Source organism: Maniola jurtina, chromosome 11, assembly GCF_905333055.1.
Source record: "Maniola jurtina chromosome 11, ilManJurt1.1, whole genome shotgun sequence".
Lineage (NCBI taxonomy): Eukaryota > Metazoa > Arthropoda > Insecta > Lepidoptera > Nymphalidae > Maniola > Maniola jurtina.
This window is the reverse complement of record NC_060039.1, coordinates 8345205-8368211: the sequence shown is the minus strand read 5'-3', so window position 1 is coordinate 8368211 and position 23007 is coordinate 8345205. Positions and strand designations below refer to the sequence as shown.

At 36.9% G+C, this 23007-nt stretch overlaps 4 protein-coding genes across 6 annotated transcripts; 1 reads left to right on the top strand and 3 right to left on the bottom strand.

The window, feature by feature from the left end:
• Nucleotides 1–226: 226 nt before the first annotated feature.
• LOC123869938 (39S ribosomal protein L38, mitochondrial) lies at nucleotides 227–4024 on the top strand. Of its 2 annotated transcripts, none has more exons than XM_045913045.1 (4): nucleotides 227–537; nucleotides 1194–1762; nucleotides 2771–2932; nucleotides 3717–4024. In XM_045913045.1, the coding sequence occupies exons 1-4, from the start codon at nucleotides 353–355 to the stop codon at nucleotides 3989–3991; spliced, it is 1191 nt and encodes a 396-aa protein (XP_045769001.1). In that variant the 5' UTR covers nucleotides 227–352; the 3' UTR covers nucleotides 3992–4024. The 2 variants fall into 2 exon arrangements, with proteins under 2 accessions (XP_045769001.1, XP_045769002.1); XM_045913046.1 differs by having other exon boundaries at nucleotides 352–541.
• A 711-nt stretch (nucleotides 4025–4735) lies between these two features.
• LOC123869939 (hsc70-interacting protein-like) lies at nucleotides 4736–11814 on the bottom strand. Of its 2 annotated transcripts, none has more exons than XM_045913047.1 (9): nucleotides 11726–11814; nucleotides 11400–11599; nucleotides 10675–10766; nucleotides 10181–10389; nucleotides 9576–9685; nucleotides 8867–9026; nucleotides 8367–8561; nucleotides 7293–7437; nucleotides 4736–6045 (listed from the first exon to the last, which is right to left on the bottom strand). In XM_045913047.1, the coding sequence occupies exons 2-9, from the start codon at nucleotides 11582–11584 to the stop codon at nucleotides 5978–5980; spliced, it is 1164 nt and encodes a 387-aa protein (XP_045769003.1). In that variant the 5' UTR covers nucleotides 11585–11599; nucleotides 11726–11814; the 3' UTR covers nucleotides 4736–5977. The 2 variants fall into 2 exon arrangements, with proteins under 2 accessions (XP_045769003.1, XP_045769004.1); XM_045913048.1 differs by having other exon boundaries at nucleotides 11400–11601; nucleotides 11729–11814.
• A 1048-nt stretch (nucleotides 11815–12862) lies between these two features.
• Nucleotides 12863–15512, bottom strand: LOC123869467. The gene is made up of 2 exons (XM_045912388.1): nucleotides 14086–15512; nucleotides 12863–13987 (listed from the first exon to the last, which is right to left on the bottom strand). The coding sequence occupies exon 1, from the start codon at nucleotides 15369–15371 to the stop codon at nucleotides 14145–14147; it is 1227 nt and encodes a 408-aa protein (XP_045768344.1). The 5' UTR covers nucleotides 15372–15512; the 3' UTR covers nucleotides 12863–13987; nucleotides 14086–14144.
• On the bottom strand, nucleotides 15377–22152 carry LOC123869724. The gene is made up of 4 exons (XM_045912723.1): nucleotides 20544–22152; nucleotides 20000–20081; nucleotides 15414–18834; nucleotides 15377–15382 (listed from the first exon to the last, which is right to left on the bottom strand). The coding sequence occupies exons 3-4, from the start codon at nucleotides 18201–18203 to the stop codon at nucleotides 15377–15379; spliced, it is 2796 nt and encodes a 931-aa protein (XP_045768679.1). The 5' UTR covers nucleotides 18204–18834; nucleotides 20000–20081; nucleotides 20544–22152.
• Between the last annotated feature and the right edge of the window lie 855 nt (nucleotides 22153–23007).

Below are 23007 nucleotides of genomic sequence, written 5' to 3'. Positions count from 1 at the left end.
ACTGTTATGAAATTATTCAGTCACCCCAAGATATGTGAGCAAAAATGAAAAATAAGGACTTGCATAAACAAATTACCTACACAACAACTTCGAAGTAGTAGTCTATTATAAAATCTCTATGGCGATGATATTAATGAGAAGATTATTTTTTTGTTTCCGTTTTAATTTTTAAATAAGCGATACGGCAATTTGTAGTATCAAATACGGCAACTCTATCAAACTTGATGTCAATGTCAACACTGTACAAAAGCTCTACAAAAAAAAACGAATGTGTATCTTTTGTGATTCTTTATTAAATAAAACTAAATTAAAATTCAATTTCATAAATATTGTTCAAAGTTAAACATCTATAATGAATAAGTTTTCTGGTTTATGGCGAATAAACCATATTATTCAGTTTCAGCAAATAAGGTTAGGACACAGAATGAGAGGAAAACCTCCAATATTTTGCAGATCAATAAAAGAACGTTTAGACGAAATAAACTATAAAGATGAGTTGTACACCACAAGAATTGATATTGGGTTTCCACCTGAGAAGTAAGTAGACTTACCATATTATGTATCACTGCCTTTAATATAAATGCGAAAATGTGTTTGTTTGTTGCTTTGCCCTACCTCTACAATCCAGAGTATGTGGAGTGTAGAGGTAGGACTTAATTAACAATAACGTCGCAATGGACCGACGTGTTTTTGCAGGCTCTAGTGTAAGACCTGGAAAGTGATTTAAGCTACTTTTATCCTAACAATTTAAAGACAACATTTTAAAACATCCACATGGAGGAAGTTGTTGGCATCAGCAAGTATTCTGTAATTTTCGCTTGATTTGTATTTGACTGTTTAATTCTAAAGAAAACCATGAATAAACATAACAAAAATAAATGTTAATTGAGGAACTGACGAACATAACTGTAATTATGATCAAAACACTTTTGTAAGCCAGATGCTTTTGGTCCGGTGAAAACAAATGTGAACTTATTTCCAATTCCAGCCAAGACAGCCTAAAACTATGCTAAAATTGAGTCTAAAGTCTGTGATTTCAATCACTGAATAATGGAAGACAAAAAATGACATATATAAATGCATATAAGTAACAACTTTGTAATCCTTAGTGTGACACACTTTTTTAATGCCTGATGTATGGTTTCTGATTTTTTATCTTAATGAGTTATAAAGATTATATTATTCTTTTATAGAAAATCATCATCATCAGCTCGTGCAGACCGTTTAGAACAAATGAAAAAAGTTAAGAATGATAAAAACCTTGAACAGCTGGCTCGGAAAGGAAAATTAGAAATAGACATGGACCAAGCTAAAAAAGATTGGCTGGCGTCCTTAGGGCCACAGCACAAAAAACAAATAGCAGAGCACTATGCAATATATGAACATTTGTATGGAGAAGGATTTTTCATACCTCATTTAAATTTGGACATATTCTATGATTTAAAAGATGGAAATTGCTTGCCAGTGTACTATGGAAATGTTATAAAACCAGCTGAAGCACTTGAAAGTCCTATTGTGTCTTTTGAATCTGATGGCAATACGCTGTGGACATTAGCTTTAACTAATCTTGATGGACATCTGAAAGAAAGTGACAAGGAGTATGTGCATTGGCTCATTGCCAACATTCCTGGGAACAGTATTGAGAAAGGGGATGTTATTGCAGATTACTTAAGGCCTTTCCCATTGAAAGGTACTGGATATCATAGATATGCATTTGTGCTTTATAAACAGGATGGAAGGGTCTCTTATGATTTACCTAAAAGTAAGTAAACAATATTAAAAAACCACTCAAGTGTGAGTTGGGCCTCGCTGTTTAAGGGTTTCGTACATAATTATGAACATATTTTGCACATACGAAATATATCTTTTATGAGCTAGCACATCACAATAAATCATAGAAGAAAAACCTTGGTAAAGATACTTCTAGTCTTAAAAATATCAACATGGATGAGCAGCTTATATTTAAATCTTCAGAATGCACAGTTGTGGTTAATTCTGTTGTACAAAGTCTAAACTAAAATGACAGATCTAAATCTACTGCTATCCTTTTCCGCAATAGCATTTTGAAAGGGATAGCAATACTGTATCTGTCATTGTAGAACTTTGTCGTAAACAATTTTTCTAAACTAAAATGACTGGTTTAAAATTTAACTGTATTTTTATCCCTTTTATAATGTTCCCTGTGGAGAAGTATACTATTATAACTTGAACATTAAATTTAAATCTGCCAATTTAGTTTAAGATATTATTATGTACAACAAATTAGCCTCCATGAAACCTATTTATCTAATACAGAAGCACTTTATATTTTTAACCCCCGACCCAAAAAGAGGGGTGTTATAAGTTTGACGTGTGTATCTGTGTATCTGTCTGTGGCATCGTAGCGCCTAAACGAATGAACCGATTTTAATTTAGTTTTTTTTTGTTTGAAAGGTGGCTTGATCGAGAGTGTTCTTAGCTATAATCTAAAAAAATTGGTTCAGCCGTTTAAGAGTTATCAGCTCTTTTCTAGTTTTCTTGTAGAAAAGAAGGTTAGATAACCGTTAGGTTCATAATATTATGTCAATAGACAAATGTCAAGCTGTCAAGATGGACGTTGCCTAAATACATAATTATTTATTTGAAAATGATGTTTTGGAAAACTCAGATACTTTGGATCGTCGGGGGTGTTATAAATTTTTAATTTACACTTGTGTAATTGTTTGCATTTTTGAGCAATAAGAATATAAATAGAAAATATGTTTATATACTTTGACAAGCATTTTTCCAGTCACATCATCATCACCCCTAGAGGATAGAACATTTAGCACAAGAGATTGGTACAAGAAGCATCAAGACAATATAACTCCTATAGGACTTGCCTTTTATCAAACCGATTGGGATGCAAGTGTGAAGGACTTCTTCCACAAGACACTGAACCAAAAAGAACCAAGTAAGTTTTTAACTTGTTTGTATGAAATTTAGTTTAAGTGGAGATTAATCAAACGAAAGTAATTTAATCACAAGACGTCATAGAACTCTTACGACTTTTGAATTTGTCTTCAACATCTCAGTTTTAAAGTTGTTGTAACTTATTGGCTGTTTGTAGTATTGAAGTCTTAGTCATGATAAACAGATAGCCTGTTATGCCTAATTTTATACTGTGCATTACCTACTCTCACAAACAATCATCTAAACACAGAAAATTGCGCTTGTTCTTAGAGCTGATAATAGCAAAAATATTTACTTACAGATAGTATTGAAGAAATCCATAAAAATATAAATGCGAAAGTGTCTATCTGTTTGCTAACTTTTCACAGCTCATCCGTTTAATTGATTTTGACGAAAGGTTCAAAGTAGCTTGCATCCCGTGAACGGACTACTACTACTACTTTTGTCCCAGTAAATCAGCTTGTCTGGCTTTACAAAGATTAGCCAATGTCAAGTTTGTAGTTATTTGTAACAAGTTAGGGAAACTATACAAGTATGGACCCCATCTGTGCCGGCGCTCGCCGACACGCACGGCACCCCCGTAGAGCGCTTTCCAGTCAGTTTTAACAAAAAAAAAAACACTCCAAAAAGGTAGAGCACGCCCGCCAGCCAACACCAACACAGACAAGTTCCTACAGGATTTTTAAAGTAATTAAATAGACGCCGGCAAAGCTACGAGCATCATCAACTCTTTCAATTAAATTTTACCTAAGTAAGTGTCTAATAATCTTGTACTTTTGTTACAGTTTATGAATATGACTTCCCAGAACCATACATAAAACCTCAAGTATGGTTTCCCCTCAGACAACCATTTAACTTGTACATGGATAAATACCGAGATCCTAAGCAAATTAATAAGGAGTATCTCTTGCGTAAGCTCAAAAACGAAGATCCATTTAGTACTCCACCACCACCTCTCAAGTTCCCCAATGCTCAGTATATGCCAACAAATATGCCTTCGTGGTTGAAGTTACATGAGAGGAAAATACGACTTCGCTGGGGAAGAGTCAACGATGTGTAAAACTAAGTAATAAATTATGTATTATAGACACTAGACAGTCTTTTATTATTATTTCATTTACTAACTACCTATGCCCTATAAACTGTTAGTTTTTAAGGAACGTTGTTCAATTTTAGTTTTTCTATTGCTTATTTGGACAGTAATTAATTTTATTATTCTCTACCTGGGTTCTATCGAGTATTTTTTTCATATTTGGTTTGGCGCAAATGTCAAAAATTACAATACACGTTTTGGGCACAGTTTGTGCGTGTGCGCAGATGTTGATCCACCTTCAGTTTTGGATCATATTTTGTTGTTCACTGATATAACCTTAAAATTGGTCGGATCTAATGAAAAAAATCGGTCAATTGCGAGTTGGACTCGCATACGAAGAGTTCTGCACGAAATATTTTAACATTTTTATATACAATACTGCAAAAAATGACAACAGCGCCATCTATATGTGATTTAGTAAATAATATATAGATGGTGCTCTAGTAATAATTTTTTTTTTTTGTGTGATGTAACCACAAATTCACGGTTTTCAGATTTTTCCTTTACTTGAACTTCTAGGTCAACGTGAAATACCTGGAAAATCAAACAGTTCCCACAGGATCTATAAAAGCCTAAATCCACGCGGACGAAGTCGCGGGCATCCGCTAGTAGATAATAATCCTTTACCACTTTGGTACAGACCAAATATTATGTTTTTTAGGTTGCTATTGCTAAGCACTTAATTTTATTGACTAAAATAAAACATCAAGATACAAATATTCATACATTTATTACTAGAATAATATTAAAGTAGTTACCTATATTTTTGGTGAACCAAAGAGTATGGTTTATAAAATATAAATCTTAAGTGAAAATAATAATAATGCATTGAAAATAAGACACAATAGGTTCGTTAAAATAATATTATGTGATTTGAATTTGATCAAAATAAATGCAATTGCAAATACTTAGTTTATATTGTACACAGTTAAGTATATAGTTTTTATTCAGTAAATATATTTTTACATACATAAATTAAACACAAATGATGGTGTGAAAGACCTTACCATCTTTAACTCTGGATTAACATAATGGAGAAATTAAATTTTTATTTGTTATAACTTTAAAATATAAAACAGGGTGGGTTTGTCATTTATTTAAAAATAAAATCCGAAATGTTAATTTGTAATACATAGTTTGGTAGCGACTGGAATGTAACTATAAAAAGAAACATTTGAATAAACCTAAGCCAGCAGCAGTAAAAGAAACATGCAATTCGTCACATAATATTTTTGATTTTCATTATGGGACTGTACATTAGAAGCTGAGTACTCACTAGTGACCTGTCTGTAACTATTCTTCTTATTTTGATTACTTAATGGCTTTTGATAACTATAGCACGTTTTTATAAAAAATATACAGGTAACGGTTCGCAAGCATAGCCTAGCCTTATGAGACTGAAGGATTGATAGATTCAAAGGCAGTTTGCACAGAGGATACGCCGGTTCGCTGTTAAAAATGTCAGTAATTATGGTAATCGCACGAATTTTTTGAATTCCATGAAAGTACATCCAGCGCTTCTAATACCTACTTGAAGCGAATACCCACTTCGACTACTAAATTAGAGCGAGAGTGATGGTGACCGACCTAAAACTCGGCAGTCAACACAAGTAGATTACTTGCTTCAAATGGGTATTGCAGAGCGATCCATCCACCTTTATCTATACATTCGTGGGTAACCTTGACATCGCGTACGTAAAACCACGAACTTTAACTGCAATACAGTTATGACTCGCATAATTATGAATATCCGGCTTAAAACGCAATCGTGTCAATATTTAATTCCCCCTGGCGCAGTCGGTAGGTGTAGTACAACCCATTCAAGACAAAATTTGCATGATAAAACAGACCCTAAGACTACTGATTTTTATGATGTTCACACCCTGCACAATAAACATTTTACCATAGCCAAAAATATTGTGATGTGTATAATCTAAGCCATGTAAAGGCCGGTTAGTCCAAGCCAACATCATCGTCGCCTGTAGATTTTGCCCCAGCACCGGGTTTAGCACCATCGAAACCTGTAAATTAAAGTAAGAGCGGTTACGTACTCATCCGATCCGAGTCCGTAAAAATACGAATATAAAAAACTCGGATAATGTTTACTCACTAATCCGATCTCTGATAGAAATCCTGGCTATTCAGCGGAGACCTACGCCATATGTCCGATTTAAATCCAAGGCACATCCGAAATATTTTCACGGATGTCGGCGCTAGTGTGTAAGCTACCATACAAATAGTTCTATTACTTCGGAACGTAATTTCACAGATTTAGATCGGATATAGTGCGTAATCGCCCTAAGCATATTTAAGTAACGTAATAATACTTCCATGCTAATATTATAAATGCGAAAGTGTGTCTGTCTGTCTGCTAACTGTTCAAGGTCCATCCTTGTAACTGATTTTAACAAAATTTGGCACATAAATTGCATCCTAGACATCCTGGCACCCCTTCCATCACATGTGACGCATGTGCCTATCTATACTAATAAATAAAATTGGAGTGTCTGTCTGTAATTTTGAAATAACTACCTCATAGTAAGCTCATATGGTTATTTGAACGATACCATAACTGAATCACACGTTTTTTAAATTTTTGTCTGTCTGTCTGTCTGTTTGAAAAGGCTAATCTTCGGAATGGCTGAACCGATTTCGACGGGATTTTCACAAACAAGTAGAGGATTGGCCAGGGTGTAACATGGCTACTTTTTTAACCGACTTTCAAAAAGGGAGTTGTGTTTTTCTACCTATGTACACCGAAATCTCCGAGATTTCTGAACCGATTTGCGTAATTTTTTTTTAATCGATAGAGGAACTTTGTGACATTGTTTCATAAAAAAATTGTATTCGAACTTCTCAATCCTGATGCTGCAGGGGATCTCACCATCAATGCTGATGGGATTTAGAAACTGTCGGTTATAAATTGATTGATATTGAAGGTATCTGTACCAAGTAAAAACTTTGTCGTTGACCTCGAGGACCAACTCCTCACCTTGATGCTGTAAGGAATTGCATTCCTAAATCCTGGTGGTCCCTCGGGATTTTTAAATGATCATCCGTTTAAATGTTTTTACGTGGCACATAAACACGTTGCATCCCGGGGATGGGCTATTACGGATAGGCTACTTTTGCCCTGCGAAATCAAAAGTTCCAAAAATTTCAGACCCTAAATCCACGCGTGCGAAGCTGCGTGCTTTTAGGGTCTACGTGCTTAATAAAATAAGATTTCTAGGTTGCAAACATCCTAATTAAATGATAAAAAACCAACCTCCAGGCGCCGCAGTAGTTCCTCCTGCTCCAAATTTACTCTTCAGCAGTTCCAAAGCAGCAGCTACTTTGGGATTGCTTTGATACTTGATGAAGTTAGCCGGGTTCGCAGAAACGTCATAGAACGCGTTTGCGATTTCGGGATCCTAAATAAATAAACACAATATTGACAGTATTGTTGATTATAGTTTGTCTAAGGAAAGCTGAGTGAAAAATGGCGGCAAACTTAAAAACCGGTTAAGTCAAGATCCGTAGAGCTTGTCTATTTTGAAATGACGCGCCCTACTACATAATTTTGTGTAGTAGTGATGTGTAAATTGCGGTGGTGGGGCACGTCATTTCAAAATAGACAAGCTCTACCATTGGACAAGATTATGTACTTTTTAATTTGTATGGCAGCCATTTTGAAATCCTTATTATTTGCTGTTATAGAGGCAATAGAAATACAGTGAAAATTTTAACCCTCTACTTATTATGTTCATGAGATATAGCCTGCTGGCAAACAGACGGATGGACGGACAGCGGAGGTTTAGTAATAGGATCATGTTGGCAATCTTCGGGGAACAGAACCCTAAGAACTTAGGTTGTGCATCTGTGTATTACTGGGCATAAAGTAACTTTTTTAGCCATTTTGATTGTAATTACCTATTCTAATTGCTTACCATAATGCTACGCATTTATATCGTTTTCGGCCAAGGTGGTTCACAGCAGAAAGCCAGGATTTTAAACTGTACTACGTCAGTAAAATAATATCTACATCAATAACAAAAAATGATCAGGAGCTCTTTTAAAAACAAGTGATCAGGAATAAAAAGCTGTGACATCATAATATTGGTTAACACGTCCATCTCCTATTCGGAGGTTGCCGGTTCTGGTATGCATCTTCAACCTTTTACAGTGCAAAAAATCGTGAGAAAACCTGCTTGTCTGAGAGTTCCATAATGTTCTCAAAGATAAGTGACCAATCCGCACTTGGACATCGAGGCAGACTATGGCTAACTCCTTCTCATTCCAAGGGAAGACTTGTGCTCAGTAGTGGGCCAGCAATGGGTTGATCATGATGATCAGGAATCACCTTAAAAGCTGCAACAATCTCAGGGTCAGAAAGCAGTTTCATGAAGTCCAGGGTTTCGAAGCCACCCATGCCGCCCATCCCTCCCATGCCTCCCGGGGGCACGTTGGGGAAGGAAGGCTGCGACTCCGCCTGCTCTTTGGCCGCCTTCGCGCGAGCTTCCTGCGCCTTACGGGCTCGGCGTAACTTCTCACGGTGCTACAAACAAAAGATAATGGCTCTTACTATCAATAACAAGATTATAATATTAGGTTCCTATGCTGTAAAATCAAAGAAAAAATAGGGCTACTTTAGGGCTATTCTTCGTCTAATGTACTAACATTTGACGCCTGCCAGTAACATCGAAGACTCGACGAGATTCCCTAAATGTCGTCACCTGTGTCATACTGCCATTATGTGTGTCATATAGTGTCATTCAAAAGCACTTGTAAAATTTTATTTGAATAAAAATCTATTCTATTCTATTCTATTCTATACTTAGGAATACGAAATGTAATTCATACCTCTTTTTCTTCCTTCTTGCGTTGAAGGCTCAGTTTGTGCTGGCGCAGTTTCTCAGCATTAGGCTTCACTTCACTGAGCCATTCATTAGTTTGATCGTCATAGTCGATCTTGAGTGATTCGCAAAGGTCATGAGAAGCTTCTTCAAACTTGCCCAGAAGCCTATCGGTGGAAATAAAATAATCGGTAACTAAGTATTTTGCAAAGGAACAGTATTAAAATTAATATCTATATTCATAAGAAAATTGTGACATTCCTGTAAAGTAGCCTAGTGGTTAAGATTTTAGGCTCCTCAAGAGGTCCAGGATTTGATCTTCTGACTTGTCGAAGTTATGTGTGTTTTAAGTAATTAAATATTATTTACTTTAATGGTGAGGAAACCTAAAGGCCTGAAACCTTTCCACAATATTCTCAAAGGTGTGTTAAGTCTGTATAAATATTATTTTAATATATTATCTATGTAGTGTTTGCTTGCAAATGATTTTTACACACATCTGCTCATAACTTTATGTAATTTATGAATATTTTGTGAAAAAAGCGCTCATCTTATTAAATTAAAAAATTGGAAAGAAAATGCTTGGGGGGCCGTGAACTAAATAATGCTGAGATGATCATGATATAATAACTTCATGTATTGTTGTTGTTCTGTGTATAAGTACATATGTTTGTGTATTCAATAAAGATTAAAAAAAAAAACATTTATGCAAGTACCTGTAGGCGCGCCCCCGGAACTTGTATGCAGCAGCGCTGTCACAGTTGAGTTCCAAGGCACGGGTGCAGTCTTTGATGCAAGCGTGTAACTTGTTTTGTTTTAGGAACACCTGAAAATACAAAAATAATTAATTATGGGGACCAAAACAAAATATTTATAGTTAAAATAAACATGTTTTTTCTTCCTTATTTTTTTTTACATTTTGCACAATAACTCAAAAATAATTGTGCTTAAAAATAAATAAAAATCTGTTGCCCTTTCATATGATACCTCACTTGGTATAGTTATCTTACTTTGAAAATTGAAACACATTTTAATTTTTTTCCTGTGATGTACTTATTATACTTGTGGTATAAGACCACCTATCTGCCAAATTCCATCGTTCTAGGTCAACAGGAAGTATATATGTTTTATTAACAGTCACAACGGACCGACAGACGGACGGATGGATGGACAGACAGACAAACAGACAACAAAGTGATCCTATAAGAGTTCCATTTTTTCTTTTGAGATACGAAACCCTAAAAACATTCAGTGAATACGACTGGGCTGCAAGAGGAATTTATTTTGAAACATATGAGGACCAGGATATCAGATTGCTTACCTGCCCCCTTTTAGCAAAAAGCAGTGCACTCTGGGGGTTAAGTCTTATGGCCTCAGTGTATAAAGCGATGGCCTCATCAAACTGCTGCTCAGAAAAGGCCTTCATTGCTTCAGTACGCTTCTCATCAGACTGGTCACGCTCTTCATCTGTCACTTCCTTTGAATCATCACCCATGTCTTGATTAGCTTCTGATGTATCCGTTATGACACCTGATATTAGAATGGTTTTTTAATATGTAACCACAAAAAATATAATGTTCCAGTATAAAACATTCTATTCTATTTTACATTATCAACTTGGTTTCTTTATAATGTAGGCACGTAAGGATTTTTGGAAATTCCACCCATAAGGAGGTAAAACAGTGGATGAAAGTATGTAGGCCAATTTTTTAGGTTATATCAAAGGAGAAAAGGGTCCCTTGAGGATTTTCAGGAACCTTTAAAACATGTGGTCATACGAAGCAGCAGGTGAATTCTAGTGAGGATATAAATTACCTTCCATATCCAGTTCCACATCAGATTCTGCATCTGACTCTTCACCTGACGATGCAGCTGCATTGTCTTCTGCATTAGCCTTATTGGAGTTGCTAGATGAACACATATATTAATAAACATCATTTTTATGACTCATAAAAACTTGAGTGATTGAGAACATAATATAAACTCTACTTTAATAGTAGTTTCATAAACTCACACACATAATTAATATTTTTAAGCATGATTTCTGCTGGTGTATTATAAGGTTGGCTTGACCCCATTTTGATGTTAATTTTGGGCTATCCAAAAGGTCACATTAGAGATTCAATGAGAGAATGAAGTATTTTTATAGTTCAGATGGAGTAGATAACAGTGATTTTTTTAAGTTTAGAATCATAATGTGGCTAATTCTATTGTAAATGATCTCTAAATTAAATTGAGAGGTCTAAATTCTAGAGTTATTCTTTCCCGAGTGAGGATTATGAAAGGGATAACAATATGTTTCCACTTGAAATTATAGTTCAGAGATTATGTACAATAGAATTAGCCATAATATATAGACTGAACACAATGTTTAAAATTGATAGTGGGCCAAAAAATGTTAAGTTCCATTAACCATACAATTTTATTTAGTTTAGTTTAATATATTTTATTTAGTTAACAGCAAGTTATTGGTTATGATATTTTACAGTGCGCAAAGTATTCATTAACATACTCGGTTGTGTTGTTTATAATCTACATACCTGTCGCCGGAGGCCGAGAAAGTTTTAGGCTCAAAAGTAGCAGTTGGAATGGTGACGCCGAGCTGCGATAAATAATCTTTGAAAAAAGATAACTTAGGGTGGTTTAATATTTGTGGCTGGGCCGTGCAAAGGTCCACAAAGGTTTTTAACTGCGTTAACTGCTCTTCGCTGAATGGGCAACTCATTTTCACACCGCAATGCTGCCGGCAAAATGCATGTGTTACTTACACAAATCAATAGAAAAATATAATTGAAATACAACTTTGATTATTGTGAAAGTTAATCCACTAAGTATAGATTTTAGAATTACATATTAAGAATATTACCTTTTTACAAGAACAGAAATTAACTTCAAGAATATTCCGATTTCTGATGGATCAAATGAAATTCTGCGACTAATATTCACTCACTTCTGTCAAAACAGTGTTGTCAAGCCTTAATTTCATTTTACCCAATGCTTGCTCACAATTTTTTTTAACCTTTGATATTGAGCTAATAGAAAAAAACCCCAATTTATTATTAGTTATAAAAAAGCATTTATTTAGATAGACCGGCGCAGAGATTGTCAATCTATCGATATCTGTGTGCACATCTACATAGGTACTAAGTCTTATTTGATTGAACAAAGCTAATATTCTATTTGGTTCTATCTTTGTTATGGTCTAGTCATTTTAAATCTTTTAAGTAAGTAATCTTTTTCACTGAACCAAAAAATACACACAGGAATGATTATTACCCCAAAAAATTAGCCCGCTAAGTTTTAGCCTAAATCTAGGGTAAAGTATCCTAAAGTGGCAGCACTGTAAATCAAATTATTTGACACGTTTGACACATTGGAGTTGGATTTGACATTGCACAGAGTGCCTAAGGATGATAGGATATGGTTGGGACTTCGTCTGTGTTGGTGTTAGCTGGCGGGCGTGCTCTGCCTTTTTGGAGTGTTTTTTTTTTTGTAAAACTGACTGGAAAGCGCTCTAAGGAGGTGCCGTCCGTGTGTCGGTGTCAGCACAGACGGGGTTCATACTTGTATAGTTTAACTAACTTGTTACAAATAACTACCTAAAAACTTGACATTGTCTAATCTTTGTAAAGCCAGACGAGAGAGAAAAAAAAAGAAGAAAAATAGGATATGGTAGGTAGGCACCATAGGCACTCATCAAAAAGCCACCAAACAAGAAAAGAAGAAGAAGAAGACCATAACTGTGTAGCTGTTAATAATTAGTATCCTATTGGTCCGTAGTATGGAGTGCAGAGATATGACGCACCTTAGGAGAGCGATCACTGGGGCAAAACCATAAAACTTGAAAGTGTCCATCATTCATCCATGGTGTCCAGCTATACAAAAGATTGTAAACAGTACATAAAATAATATTTCAAAAACCCTCCCAATTGGCGCTAGAACATGCAAAGGGTATGGTATGAACGTAGTAGTTGTTCGGAGTGAAGTAGGTACCTATTGTCGGGAACCCCCCTAACTTCCACTTCATCTGCTTCGCCTTTTATTTCTCTTTATATGAACCATACTATTCGTCAGAAGTGAGAGGGGTTACCGAATTCGTACATATTATGGGAGTCACGCTCACCTTTATCTGTTTCCTTGTAGGTCGGTCGTTCACTGTCGACCCCCGTACGTCCTTTCTATTCCTTGCATCGTTCAGACTGTTCCAGCTCGTCTCTCAGTGACCTGTAGGGTTACACAAACTATGATTTCACCGTAGGTGAAATCTCTAAGACCTAGACCATGGGGCAATTCTCTATCTTGGTATCTATAGGTTAGGAATGTGTGCATCTCTCTTCCACCCAGCGATTGGGACCCTCCAATATATATTCTATTCACTGGTCTAAAGGTTACTTCGGCTGGCCATGGTTCCTCGGAACCACAGCCGGTTGACCGAATGCCCGGCAGACCTCGCGCTACTGAACGAGTCCAACCCCCTCTGTCCACCTTGCCTGTACCGTCCTTCTCATAGCGCGTGCTGTATACTCTAGGCTTCCGGGTCCTGGGTGCATGGAGTGCCTGATCGCCCTCTCGCTACTGGGAGAGAGCAACCCTCCGCATGCCTCGCCTAGCCTGTCGTCTTTGCCGATACTCTAGGCTTCCGGGTCCTGGGTGCATGGAGTGCCCGATCGCCCTCTCGCTACTGGGAGAGAGCAACCCTCCGCATGCCTCGCCTAGCCTGTCGTCTTTGCCGATACTCTAGGCTTCCGGGTCCTGGGTGCATGGAGTGCCCGATCGCCCTCTCGCTACTGGGAGAGAGCAACCCTCCGCATACCTCGCCTAGCCTTTCGTCTTTGCCGATCGACGGTTTGACCTCTTTCATAATTTACTTTAACTCAGTCCCAATGGCTTGTGAAGAGAGGTACACACATATGTCCACTAACAAACTAACAATGGGTGCGCAACCATTACACGTGGGACATTTATTTCTATAGGTTAACCGGGAATATCTAACACATAGAAAATGGTCTAAATATGAAATAGCCTAGGTACTTAGCTTTGACTTCACCATCCACACGAACACTGGAACGGGTTTAATCCACGTGCTCGGTGCCTCGCCATTTCGAGCCGCAGCAACCATTTTGAGTAACTAGATGAAAATGAATGTACTTTTACAACTGTATCCTTCCGGTATACCATAGACAAATTAACTTCTCTGCCATAGACGAATGTTGCCATAATATTTACCTTTATTCTGATTACTTCGCGAATGGGTAACTTCGCGACACTCCCGGCCGGAAAATAGATCAAAATAGGCATAATAAGTTGTTCGTCCACTCTTTAATCCTCTGTAGGGCTTTAGTGGCCGCAACTCTCCTCACTCTACCCACTCTACCATCTTCTTCCTTCTCCTCGTCTCTCGCTAGTGTCCCGACTTCCTCTGAATCAATAACATCCCCAATAGATTCTCTACTTTCACTCTCTAAGGTTTCACACTCCATTGTCTCCTGAATGGGTTCGTCTATTTGCATCATAGGTGAGTTCTCTTCTTGAGCTATCCCCTCTGAGATAGTTATCTGTCTGTCGGTACTCTCTTCCAAAGGCTCGGCTAACGTGGCAGAAGCAAGCTCACTCGAAGTATCATCTCTTATAAATCTTTCTTCCATGTCTTCCTCTGACTCTTGAACCTCTAGAGGGTACAGATGCGCTATTGACCGTGTGAAATTCTTATCTCCAACCTTTACTATGGCTACTCTACATAAACCATCACTTCCTTCTTTCAGTGAAACAATTTTTCCTACTCTCCAGGTTTCTCTATTTTTATTTTCTCCTTTTATTTGCACTATCTGTCCTATCGCCGGAGACTGTTTCGATGTGACACGTGGCTCTTTATGTGAGTGCTGATACCTTTCTCGGAGACTTAGTAAATATCTGTTAACAAACATATCTTTGAATTCTCTTACGATGATGAGACCCCTCTTCCAACTTTTTATAAGATCGACTTTAATCGTAGTACCTTTCTCTAGACAATCTTCGACAGTTCCTTCTATAGTGATACAACTTCCTAGTGTAAGAAAATCAGCTGGTTTTAGAATTATATCCAACTCTGAATCTACACATGTAAGCGGTCTTGAATTTATTACAGCTTCAATTTCCTTGACTACGGTAGTTAGTTGACTATCTGAAAGCATGTGCTTTGCTAGTGTACGCTTCATACAATTCTTAACTATCCCTATCAATCTTTCGTAAAATCCACCAAACCAGGGCGTCAACTGAGGTATGAACTTCCATTGAATTTTGTTGTCAATACAATATTGTTTCGAGAGAATCTCTGCTATAAGTTTGAAATGTGTCGCGTTGTCTGATGTAATGAGTTGAGGGACCTTTCTGGTTGCTATTGTCCTTCTCAACGCCAATAAACCTTCCTCCGCTGTAAGATCTTGCACTAATTCTAAATGAATAGCTCTCACCGCTAAACAAGTGAATAAACAGATCCATCTCTTTTGTCCACTCTTGACAAGAACAGGACCCATATAGTCTATCCCTACAAAGGTAAATGGTTCGCTGTAACCTACTCTTTCTACAGGAAGCGCTGGAGTAGGTGGTAACTTAAATGGACCCGCTCCATGTTTAATACACCTTGGACATTTCTTCAATATCCTCTGAATCTGAGATTTACCCTTTGATATCCAATATGACTGTCTGATGAGACTAAGTGTATGATTCGCCCCTACATGATAATTATCATTGTGAACTTTCTTTATAAGGTTATTCGTAAAGTCACATTCCTTAGGTATCAATATAGGGTACCGTTTGTCAAACGATAGTTCTGCATTCTGAAGACGTCCTTTACACCGTAGTAATCCATCAACATCCTTAAATAACTTGAGATTACGACTTAAATCAGTTTCTTTCCCCGCAACTTCCTGAGTGAAGTATTCTGCTTGTAGCTTCTTTATTGTTTCCGTAATACAAAGCGATTCTTTGTAACTAGTTCTGCTATCTTCTTTGGCTCTAATACTTTCTCCTGAGAAGTTGTTTTGTAGCTCTAGATTACTATCCTTTTCTTTAGAGGTATTCGGCAGACCCTCCCGCGTCGAAAGAAAAAATGACTGTGACATGTATTTCACAGGCGTTTTCTGTTTGTCGGATTCTGATAAAAACTGTGGACCTGTAAGCCATCTTTCCTTATCTTCGTTGGAACTCATCGGTCTGGTTGCAATATCTGCCGAATTCAACTCTGAAGGAACATACTTAATCATGAGCTCTTTATTACTCCTTATTTCCTCAACTCGTCTAGATACGAATGGTGGAAGCAATTTATCCGATTGGCACCATTCTATGACAATTTGACTATCAGTCCATAATGTTTGATATCCTAATTTCATGTTAAATGCTTTTAAAACCATCTTAATTAGTCTGCAACCAATTAAAGCTCCTAGCAATTCTAGCCGAGGAATTTTTAAATGTTGTTGATCCTTTATAGGGACTAATCGTGTTTTTCCTATGACAAAACTTGTCTTAGCACCATGTGTTATGTATACTACTGCAGCATACGCTTTGAGTGAAGCGTCTGTGAAACAATGCAAATGATATTCTTCGCTTTTTACATTTTTTATATAGCATCTAGGTATCGATATTCCTCTAATAGTCTCTAATTCTTTTCGGATTTCTGACCATTTATCTTGCATTTCTTTTGAAAACTTCGTATCCCATTTAACTTTAGTCTTCCAAAGTTCTTGTAGAAATAGCTTAGCTGATAAAACATGTGGTACTCCGAATCCACAAGGATCGTATATCGAAGCGATTACCTTCAATACTTCCCGTTTAGAATATGCTTCGGTGGTTAACGTGAACTTTACATGTAACGTATCATGTTTTAAATTCCAATCTAGGCCTAAAATCTTTACAACCTTTTCTTCAACACCATCGGGTATTCTATTCATAAATTGTTTCGAATTTGAACTCCAATCTCTAAGGTTCATTGAAATTTGTCCAAACGTATCCTTTGTGTCTTGATATATTTGGATAGCCTCGTCAAGTGTTTGAACCCCAGTTACTAAATTATCAACATAAATATCTTTAGCAATTAGTTGTAGCTGTTCATTTCCTTTAGAAAGATGATGTTTAATTGTCGCATTTAATAAGAACGGACTAGATATAATTCCGAAAGGAACTCTACAAAACCTTAGACAGATAATGTTATCTACATGTGGTGGTTTTTCGACATCTTTCAACCAAATAAATCTCGTTACGTCGCGATCCTTTCCATGTAATCCTATTTGAAGGAAAGCCTTCTCGACATCTGCTGATAAAGCAATATTATGACTTCGAAATCTAATAAGTATACATGTTAAATCTTCTAACATCAATGGACCGCAATACAGACATTCGTTCAAACTTTTATTGCCTTTAATTTTCGATGAGGCATCATAGACAATCCTAATAGGTTTATTCTTCTGAGCACCGCAATGATGTGGTAGATAATGTACTGGATGTTCTACACGGGTCTTGTCTAATACTTCTTCGACTATTCCTTTCGATATTTGTTCCTGTATAGCATCATTATAGGACTTTAGGGTTTCCTTATCTAACCGCTTGACTAAATTTACTAAACGACCATATGCTAATCCATAGTTAGGTGTTAGTGACGGTGGGTATTCGTTCCACGGCCAACTAACATGATATCTATTGTTAATTAATTTAGTAGTCTCGTTGAATTTATGAATAGCCTCTTCCTCTCGTGTAATTTTAGGTGAATCGGTTATGCCAATTGACTCGAGTTCCCACAAGAATGCTATACTTCCTTGATCTAAAGGCATGTCAGGTTTGTTAAATTTAAAATCTATCTCTGTTTGAAAATATGTGATAACTGACATGTGTTGTTCTTCTATATCTCTACGTGGACCCTGACCTGATAGTATCCATCCGAACTCAGAATCTACTAGGTATAAGTCTTCACTTATTCGTATTTTCTCTGAATGAAGAAACGAATAATAATAATCATTTCCAATAAGAATATCAACTTGATCTGTTAACGATCCGTCATCTGCAAGTTCTACCTTGTATCTCCAATTGTTAAGTTCTTCAGCATAGGGTACGCTTTGAGAAATCATAGGCACAATGTTTGCATAAATGATCTTTCCTTTTTTAGATCTAGTCTCTAACTCTAGTTGAACTACTGGACTATTAAATTCTCGAGGACTTCTTGAACCAAAGGTATAGACAGACAAATTTTCATCCTTCTCTATTGATAAATTTAATTTTTTCGCAATTTTTTGGGTAATGTAAGATCTCTGAGAGCCTGAATCGAATAGTATACGACATCGTGTCTGTTTATCTTTGTTCCTATCTCCTCGTGCCATCACTACTGCTGTTTGAAGAACCGTATGTCATCTTCTGTCAACCTCTGTTAGAGTGGTAGTTTCGGTTTTAGATGGAAATTTCTGAGGACACAATGCTCTGTGATGTAGACCACGTTTTTTACAATAATAACAAGAATTTTTATTGTTATAGCACTGCGCGATCCGATGATTTCTCAAGAGACAACCGTAACATCTGTCTCTTAACCGTGACTTTCGTTCCTTGGCTGTTTTATATTTATCACAAAGGTCGTTGTAGTGATCGCCTTTGCAAAACACGCATGGTACTTTCATCCTCTTCGAGACAACTTCACCCTCTGTCGTATTACTTCCTTTTGATGTTGTATCTTCTCTCTGTTCTTTACGTTCTTCCCGTTGTGAAAACCGTCTCTTACGAAAACTTCGAGGTTCCCCATTTGTCGCTGAAATCTCCGTTTTATTCATTCTGAAGTAATTATGTAAATCATCGTTTAATCTCGTCGAGAGGTTTTGCAATTTAGTCTTGATTACTTCTGCATTGTAGATTAAGTCATTGTGCAGAGAGCCGAGACTAAGAGCTTGATTCGAGAGAGTTTCTATTTGAGTGGCGAGAAGTTTCAGTCTTGTTAATAATAGTTCATCCATAATGAATATTCTGGAACAGATGGAACAGAACAGATTGGCTTGTCTAATCATCCGTTCATATCTAGATCCTTATAGCACTTTTAACCTTTTACTATGTCATTACTTATATGCCCGCCTAGCAGATACTCTTCCACTGAGTTACACCCCCCTTAACATACAAATCCAAACATCAAGGTATTCCTTGTTATGGATAAATAATACTTAAGTATAAATACCAACGTCAAAGTAATGAATAAATACCAATGTCAAAGATCAATTCTTATTTTAAAGAGTTTTAATAGGATTAAACTATCCTTTCATAACCTATTGTAATAGTATATGTAATATGCTATGATAATAATTGAAGTGTAAAAAATCATTTCAAATTTCATAATCCTTATACACATATCAACTTAAAGTTCAAATTCAAATTCAAAATAATTTTATTCAATTAGACTTTTACAAGTCAAATGAAACTTAATATTGTCTCAAGATATCAAAGGAATAAAATCTTCACTTGTCAATCTTTATGTGTATTCTCTCATCTTAATAAAGTATAATTACTTATCCATTTTCTCTCAAAAAGGGAATTGTATAAATGCACTCAATCTATTATGATTTACAAGTCATTTCAGTCAAATGAAACATAAAGGTTCATGTTTCATACACATTCAACTATCAAGTAAGATTACTTCCTCTATAATGTTTAAAATAAATTCAAAAGGATTTTCTCCTTAAGAATCTAACCTCACTCTTTACTAATTATCTAGGTACTCAACTATGTACTAGAATGATACAAGGATTCCTTTACTCAAGCTAAACAAGAACCTAGGTGTGAGTTTTGTTAAGTCAAGTTTCATCCCTTTCAAATATTAAATCTCAATACAGTAATTTAAAGATCCTTTTAATAAGGTGAATATGCAGAATCTAATAATTTTTTAGTTCAATAAGCCTATCACAAACCATAAGAAACTACATTTCTCTCCCATACCTACAATATCAAATTGTATTTCAAACTTAAATGATCTCTTTTATAAATGATAGGTACTATCTAACTAGCTAAGTAAGTAGTACATACCTACTTATTGATTTGATAAAAAGAGTATTTGTCCCTCTAATTAACTTTTTCTCGATAAATAACAAGACATTTAAGGTTTTTATAGTTAATACACGGCCTGTGCTTCTATCGTACTTACCACTTGCTTACTGTCATCAAAGTTAAATGATAATGATTGAACTTCTTTTGCAATTAATCACTTTGGGTAATTCGATTTCCAACTGAAAAGTAATTATGTACTTTATAATATCAAGTAATTTAGATAAACTTCGATCTATTCTCAAACACTTCCTATACATACATAGCTAGACGCCATTAACACTTTACTCAACTTTCTTCGTTACTTATCTAGTAAATACGCACTTACTTTGTTGAAAATTATTATTTTCCATCCATTAATTGAATAAATCTAATGTATATATACTCAATAATTCGTTTCACATAAATTGTACTTTAAATTTTTATTGTTCAAGAAGTAGGTATACCGGAGGTAAGACACTAAGACACTTCTCTTTTACGCCATTTTGTATAATTTGTTATGTCACTATGTGCTGTGTTGTGTCATGTTGGTATCACCTGTTTGCTTGTTCTATGGTCTATCTACAACAAATTAAAGCGGGAAATTCAAACTTTCAACTAACAGCGTGCCCGTCGCGTCTCTGAAACCAATGTTGCCAACTTACCTGGACTAATTTCTTTCTCCTTTTTTGAATTTTAAGTTGGCTCTGCTCCCACACGACTTTCGTTGGCGCTCAGAATGACCTATACTGCCACCTATTAGTTGGAAGGTCAAGTTCTTACATTTTAACACCAATATAATATTTATACCGAATTGTACTTATAATAAACAATCATAATCATCGCTCAACAGCGACATTACTGCACACTTAAATTTTCATTTCACTTACTAAATGAAAGAGTAGAAAGGACTTGATATACTATTAACTACTTTACTATCGCTTAGGCTGAGTGTGACTCCATACACTGAAAACTCTGGTTTCTCAGCCAGATCCCAGCACTTCTCCACCATGTCGGGAACCCCCCTAACTTCCACTTCATCTGCTTCGCCTTTTATTTCTCTTTATATGAACCATACTATTCGTCAGAAGTGAGAGGGGTTACCGAATTCGTACATATTATGGGAGTCACGCTCACCTTTATCTGTTTCCTTGTAGGTCGGTCGTTCACTGTCGACCCCCGTACGTCCTTTCTATTCCTTGCATCGTTCAGACTGTTCCAGCTCGTCTCTCAGTGACCTGTAGGGTTACACAAACTATGATTTCACCGTAGGTGAAATCTCTAAGACCTAGACCATGGGGCAATTCTCTATCTTGGTATCTATAGGTTAGGAATGTGTGCATCTCTCTTCCACCCAGCGATTGGGACCCTCCAATATATATTCTATTCACTGGTCTAAAGGTTACTTCGGCTGGCCATGGTTCCTCGGAACCACAGCCGGTTGACCGAATGCCCGGCAGACCTCGCGCTACTGAACGAGTCCAACCCCCTCTGTCCACCTTGCCTGTACCGTCCTTCTCATAGCGCGTGCTGTATACTCTAGGCTTCCGGGTCCTGGGTGCATGGAGTGCCTGATCGCCCTCTCGCTACTGGGAGAGAGCAACCCTCCGCATGCCTCGCCTAGCCTGTCGTCTTTGCCGATACTCTAGGCTTCCGGGTCCTGGGTGCATGGAGTGCCCGATCGCCCTCTCGCTACTGGGAGAGAGCAACCCTCCGCATGCCTCGCCTAGCCTGTCGTCTTTGCCGATACTCTAGGCTTCCGGGTCCTGGGTGCATGGAGTGCCCGATCGCCCTCTCGCTACTGGGAGAGAGCAACCCTCCGCATACCTCGCCTAGCCTTTCGTCTTTGCCGATCGACGGTTTGACCTCTTTCATAATTTACTTTAACTCAGTCCCAATGGCTTGTGAAGAGAGGTACACACATATGTCCACTAACAAACTAACAATGGGTGCGCAACCATTACACGTGGGACATTTATTTCTATAGGTTAACCGGGAATATCTAACACATAGAAAATGGTCTAAATATGAAATAGCCTAGGTACTTAGCTTTGACTTCACCATCCACACGAACACTGGAACGGGTTTAATCCACGTGCTCGGTGCCTCGCCATTTCGAGCCGCAGCAACCATTTTGAGTAACTAGATGAAAATGAATGTACTTTTACAACTGTATCCTTCCGGTATACCATAGACAAATTAACTTCTCTGCCATAGACGAATGTTGCCATAATATTTACCTTTATTCTGATTACTTCGCGAATGGGTAACTTCGCGACACCTATGTCGAGTTACAGTCCGACAACTTTTTTTTTTCTCTCTCGTCTGGCTTTACAAAGATGAGTCAATGTCAAGTTTGAAGTTATTAGTAACAAATATGAACCCCGTCTGTCCGACAACTTGATTGACATTGACAGAAATGACAGAGGAGCGTTATTGTCACGTTGTAGAACAAAGGCTGCCAGCAAATAAAATCTTCTCAAGTCAGTGGAGAATGTCAGTGTAGAAAATAGAGTATGTTTTATCTAATTTTAACTGGAAAAGAAATTGGGAAAGCCATCCCTCCACATCGAAAAAGAATAATAGAAACCATTAATAGGCTATGGATTTGCAACCTATCATGTTTACCTGCTCGAATACTATATAATTGACCTATTGCTAAATATATATAGCTATAAGAGGCAGATATATGCTTAATCTATTATCAGGATTATTTAAAAAAATAGTGAATTTCAGATTTATTACTTAGCAACACCACGTACCTACAAAGGAGGTGCACTCAAAGAGTATGTAATCACTACGTTAAATGCACTACACGGGTCTGCCCGCGAAATTCAAATCTAATTTGGTTTTTCGCAATTTGTAAACTAATACGACAAACTTGACGACAAAGTAGAAGTAGACTTATGGCCACAGACCTATGATCGAAGCTTATGGCATTCTAATAGCGCCAATGGCAGTATCGTCTCCACAGGTTTATATAAAATCTTTACTTGAAAGTCTCCGTGGAGGCGCTGAGGCCACTGAGGTCATGAAATCTTTGTGCTAAAAAAACTTACCAGACATTTCACCGCGGTTAATAGCCTCATCTGGTGATAGAAGGGCTTGGTAAATTTTTTGCGCGAAGGA

What these genes read in the sequence shown, in the direction of transcription:
- LOC123869938 (XM_045913045.1), top strand. Translation starts at nt 353, where the DNA reads ATGAATAAGTTTTCTGGTTTATGGCGAATAAACCATATTATTCAGTTT. An exon ending in CTCTTATGATTTACCTAAAA is followed by an intron (nt 1,763 to 2,770) that starts GTAAGTAAACAA and finishes GCATTTTTCCAG; the next exon opens with TCACATCATCATCACCCCTA. An exon ending in ACTGAACCAAAAAGAACCAA is followed by an intron (nt 2,933 to 3,716) that starts GTAAGTTTTTAA and finishes CTTTTGTTACAG; the next exon opens with TTTATGAATATGACTTCCCA.
- LOC123869939 (XM_045913047.1), bottom strand. Translation starts at nt 11,584, where the DNA reads ATGAGTTGCCCATTCAGCGAAGAGCAGTTAACGCAGTTAAAAACCTTT. An exon ending in TTTTTGCTAAAAGGGGGCAG is followed by an intron (nt 9,686 to 10,180) that starts GTAAGCAATCTG and finishes TTGTATTTTCAG; the next exon opens with GTGTTCCTAAAACAAAACAA. An exon ending in AACTACTGCGGCGCCTGGAG is followed by an intron (nt 6,046 to 7,292) that starts GTTGGTTTTTTA and finishes TTTAATTTACAG; the next exon opens with GTTTCGATGGTGCTAAACCC.
- LOC123869467 (XM_045912388.1), bottom strand. Translation starts at nt 15,371, where the DNA reads ATGGGTCCTGTTCTTGTCAAGAGTGGACAAAAGAGATGGATCTGTTTA.
- LOC123869724 (XM_045912723.1), bottom strand. Translation starts at nt 18,203, where the DNA reads ATGGCACGAGGAGATAGGAACAAAGATAAACAGACACGATGTCGTATA.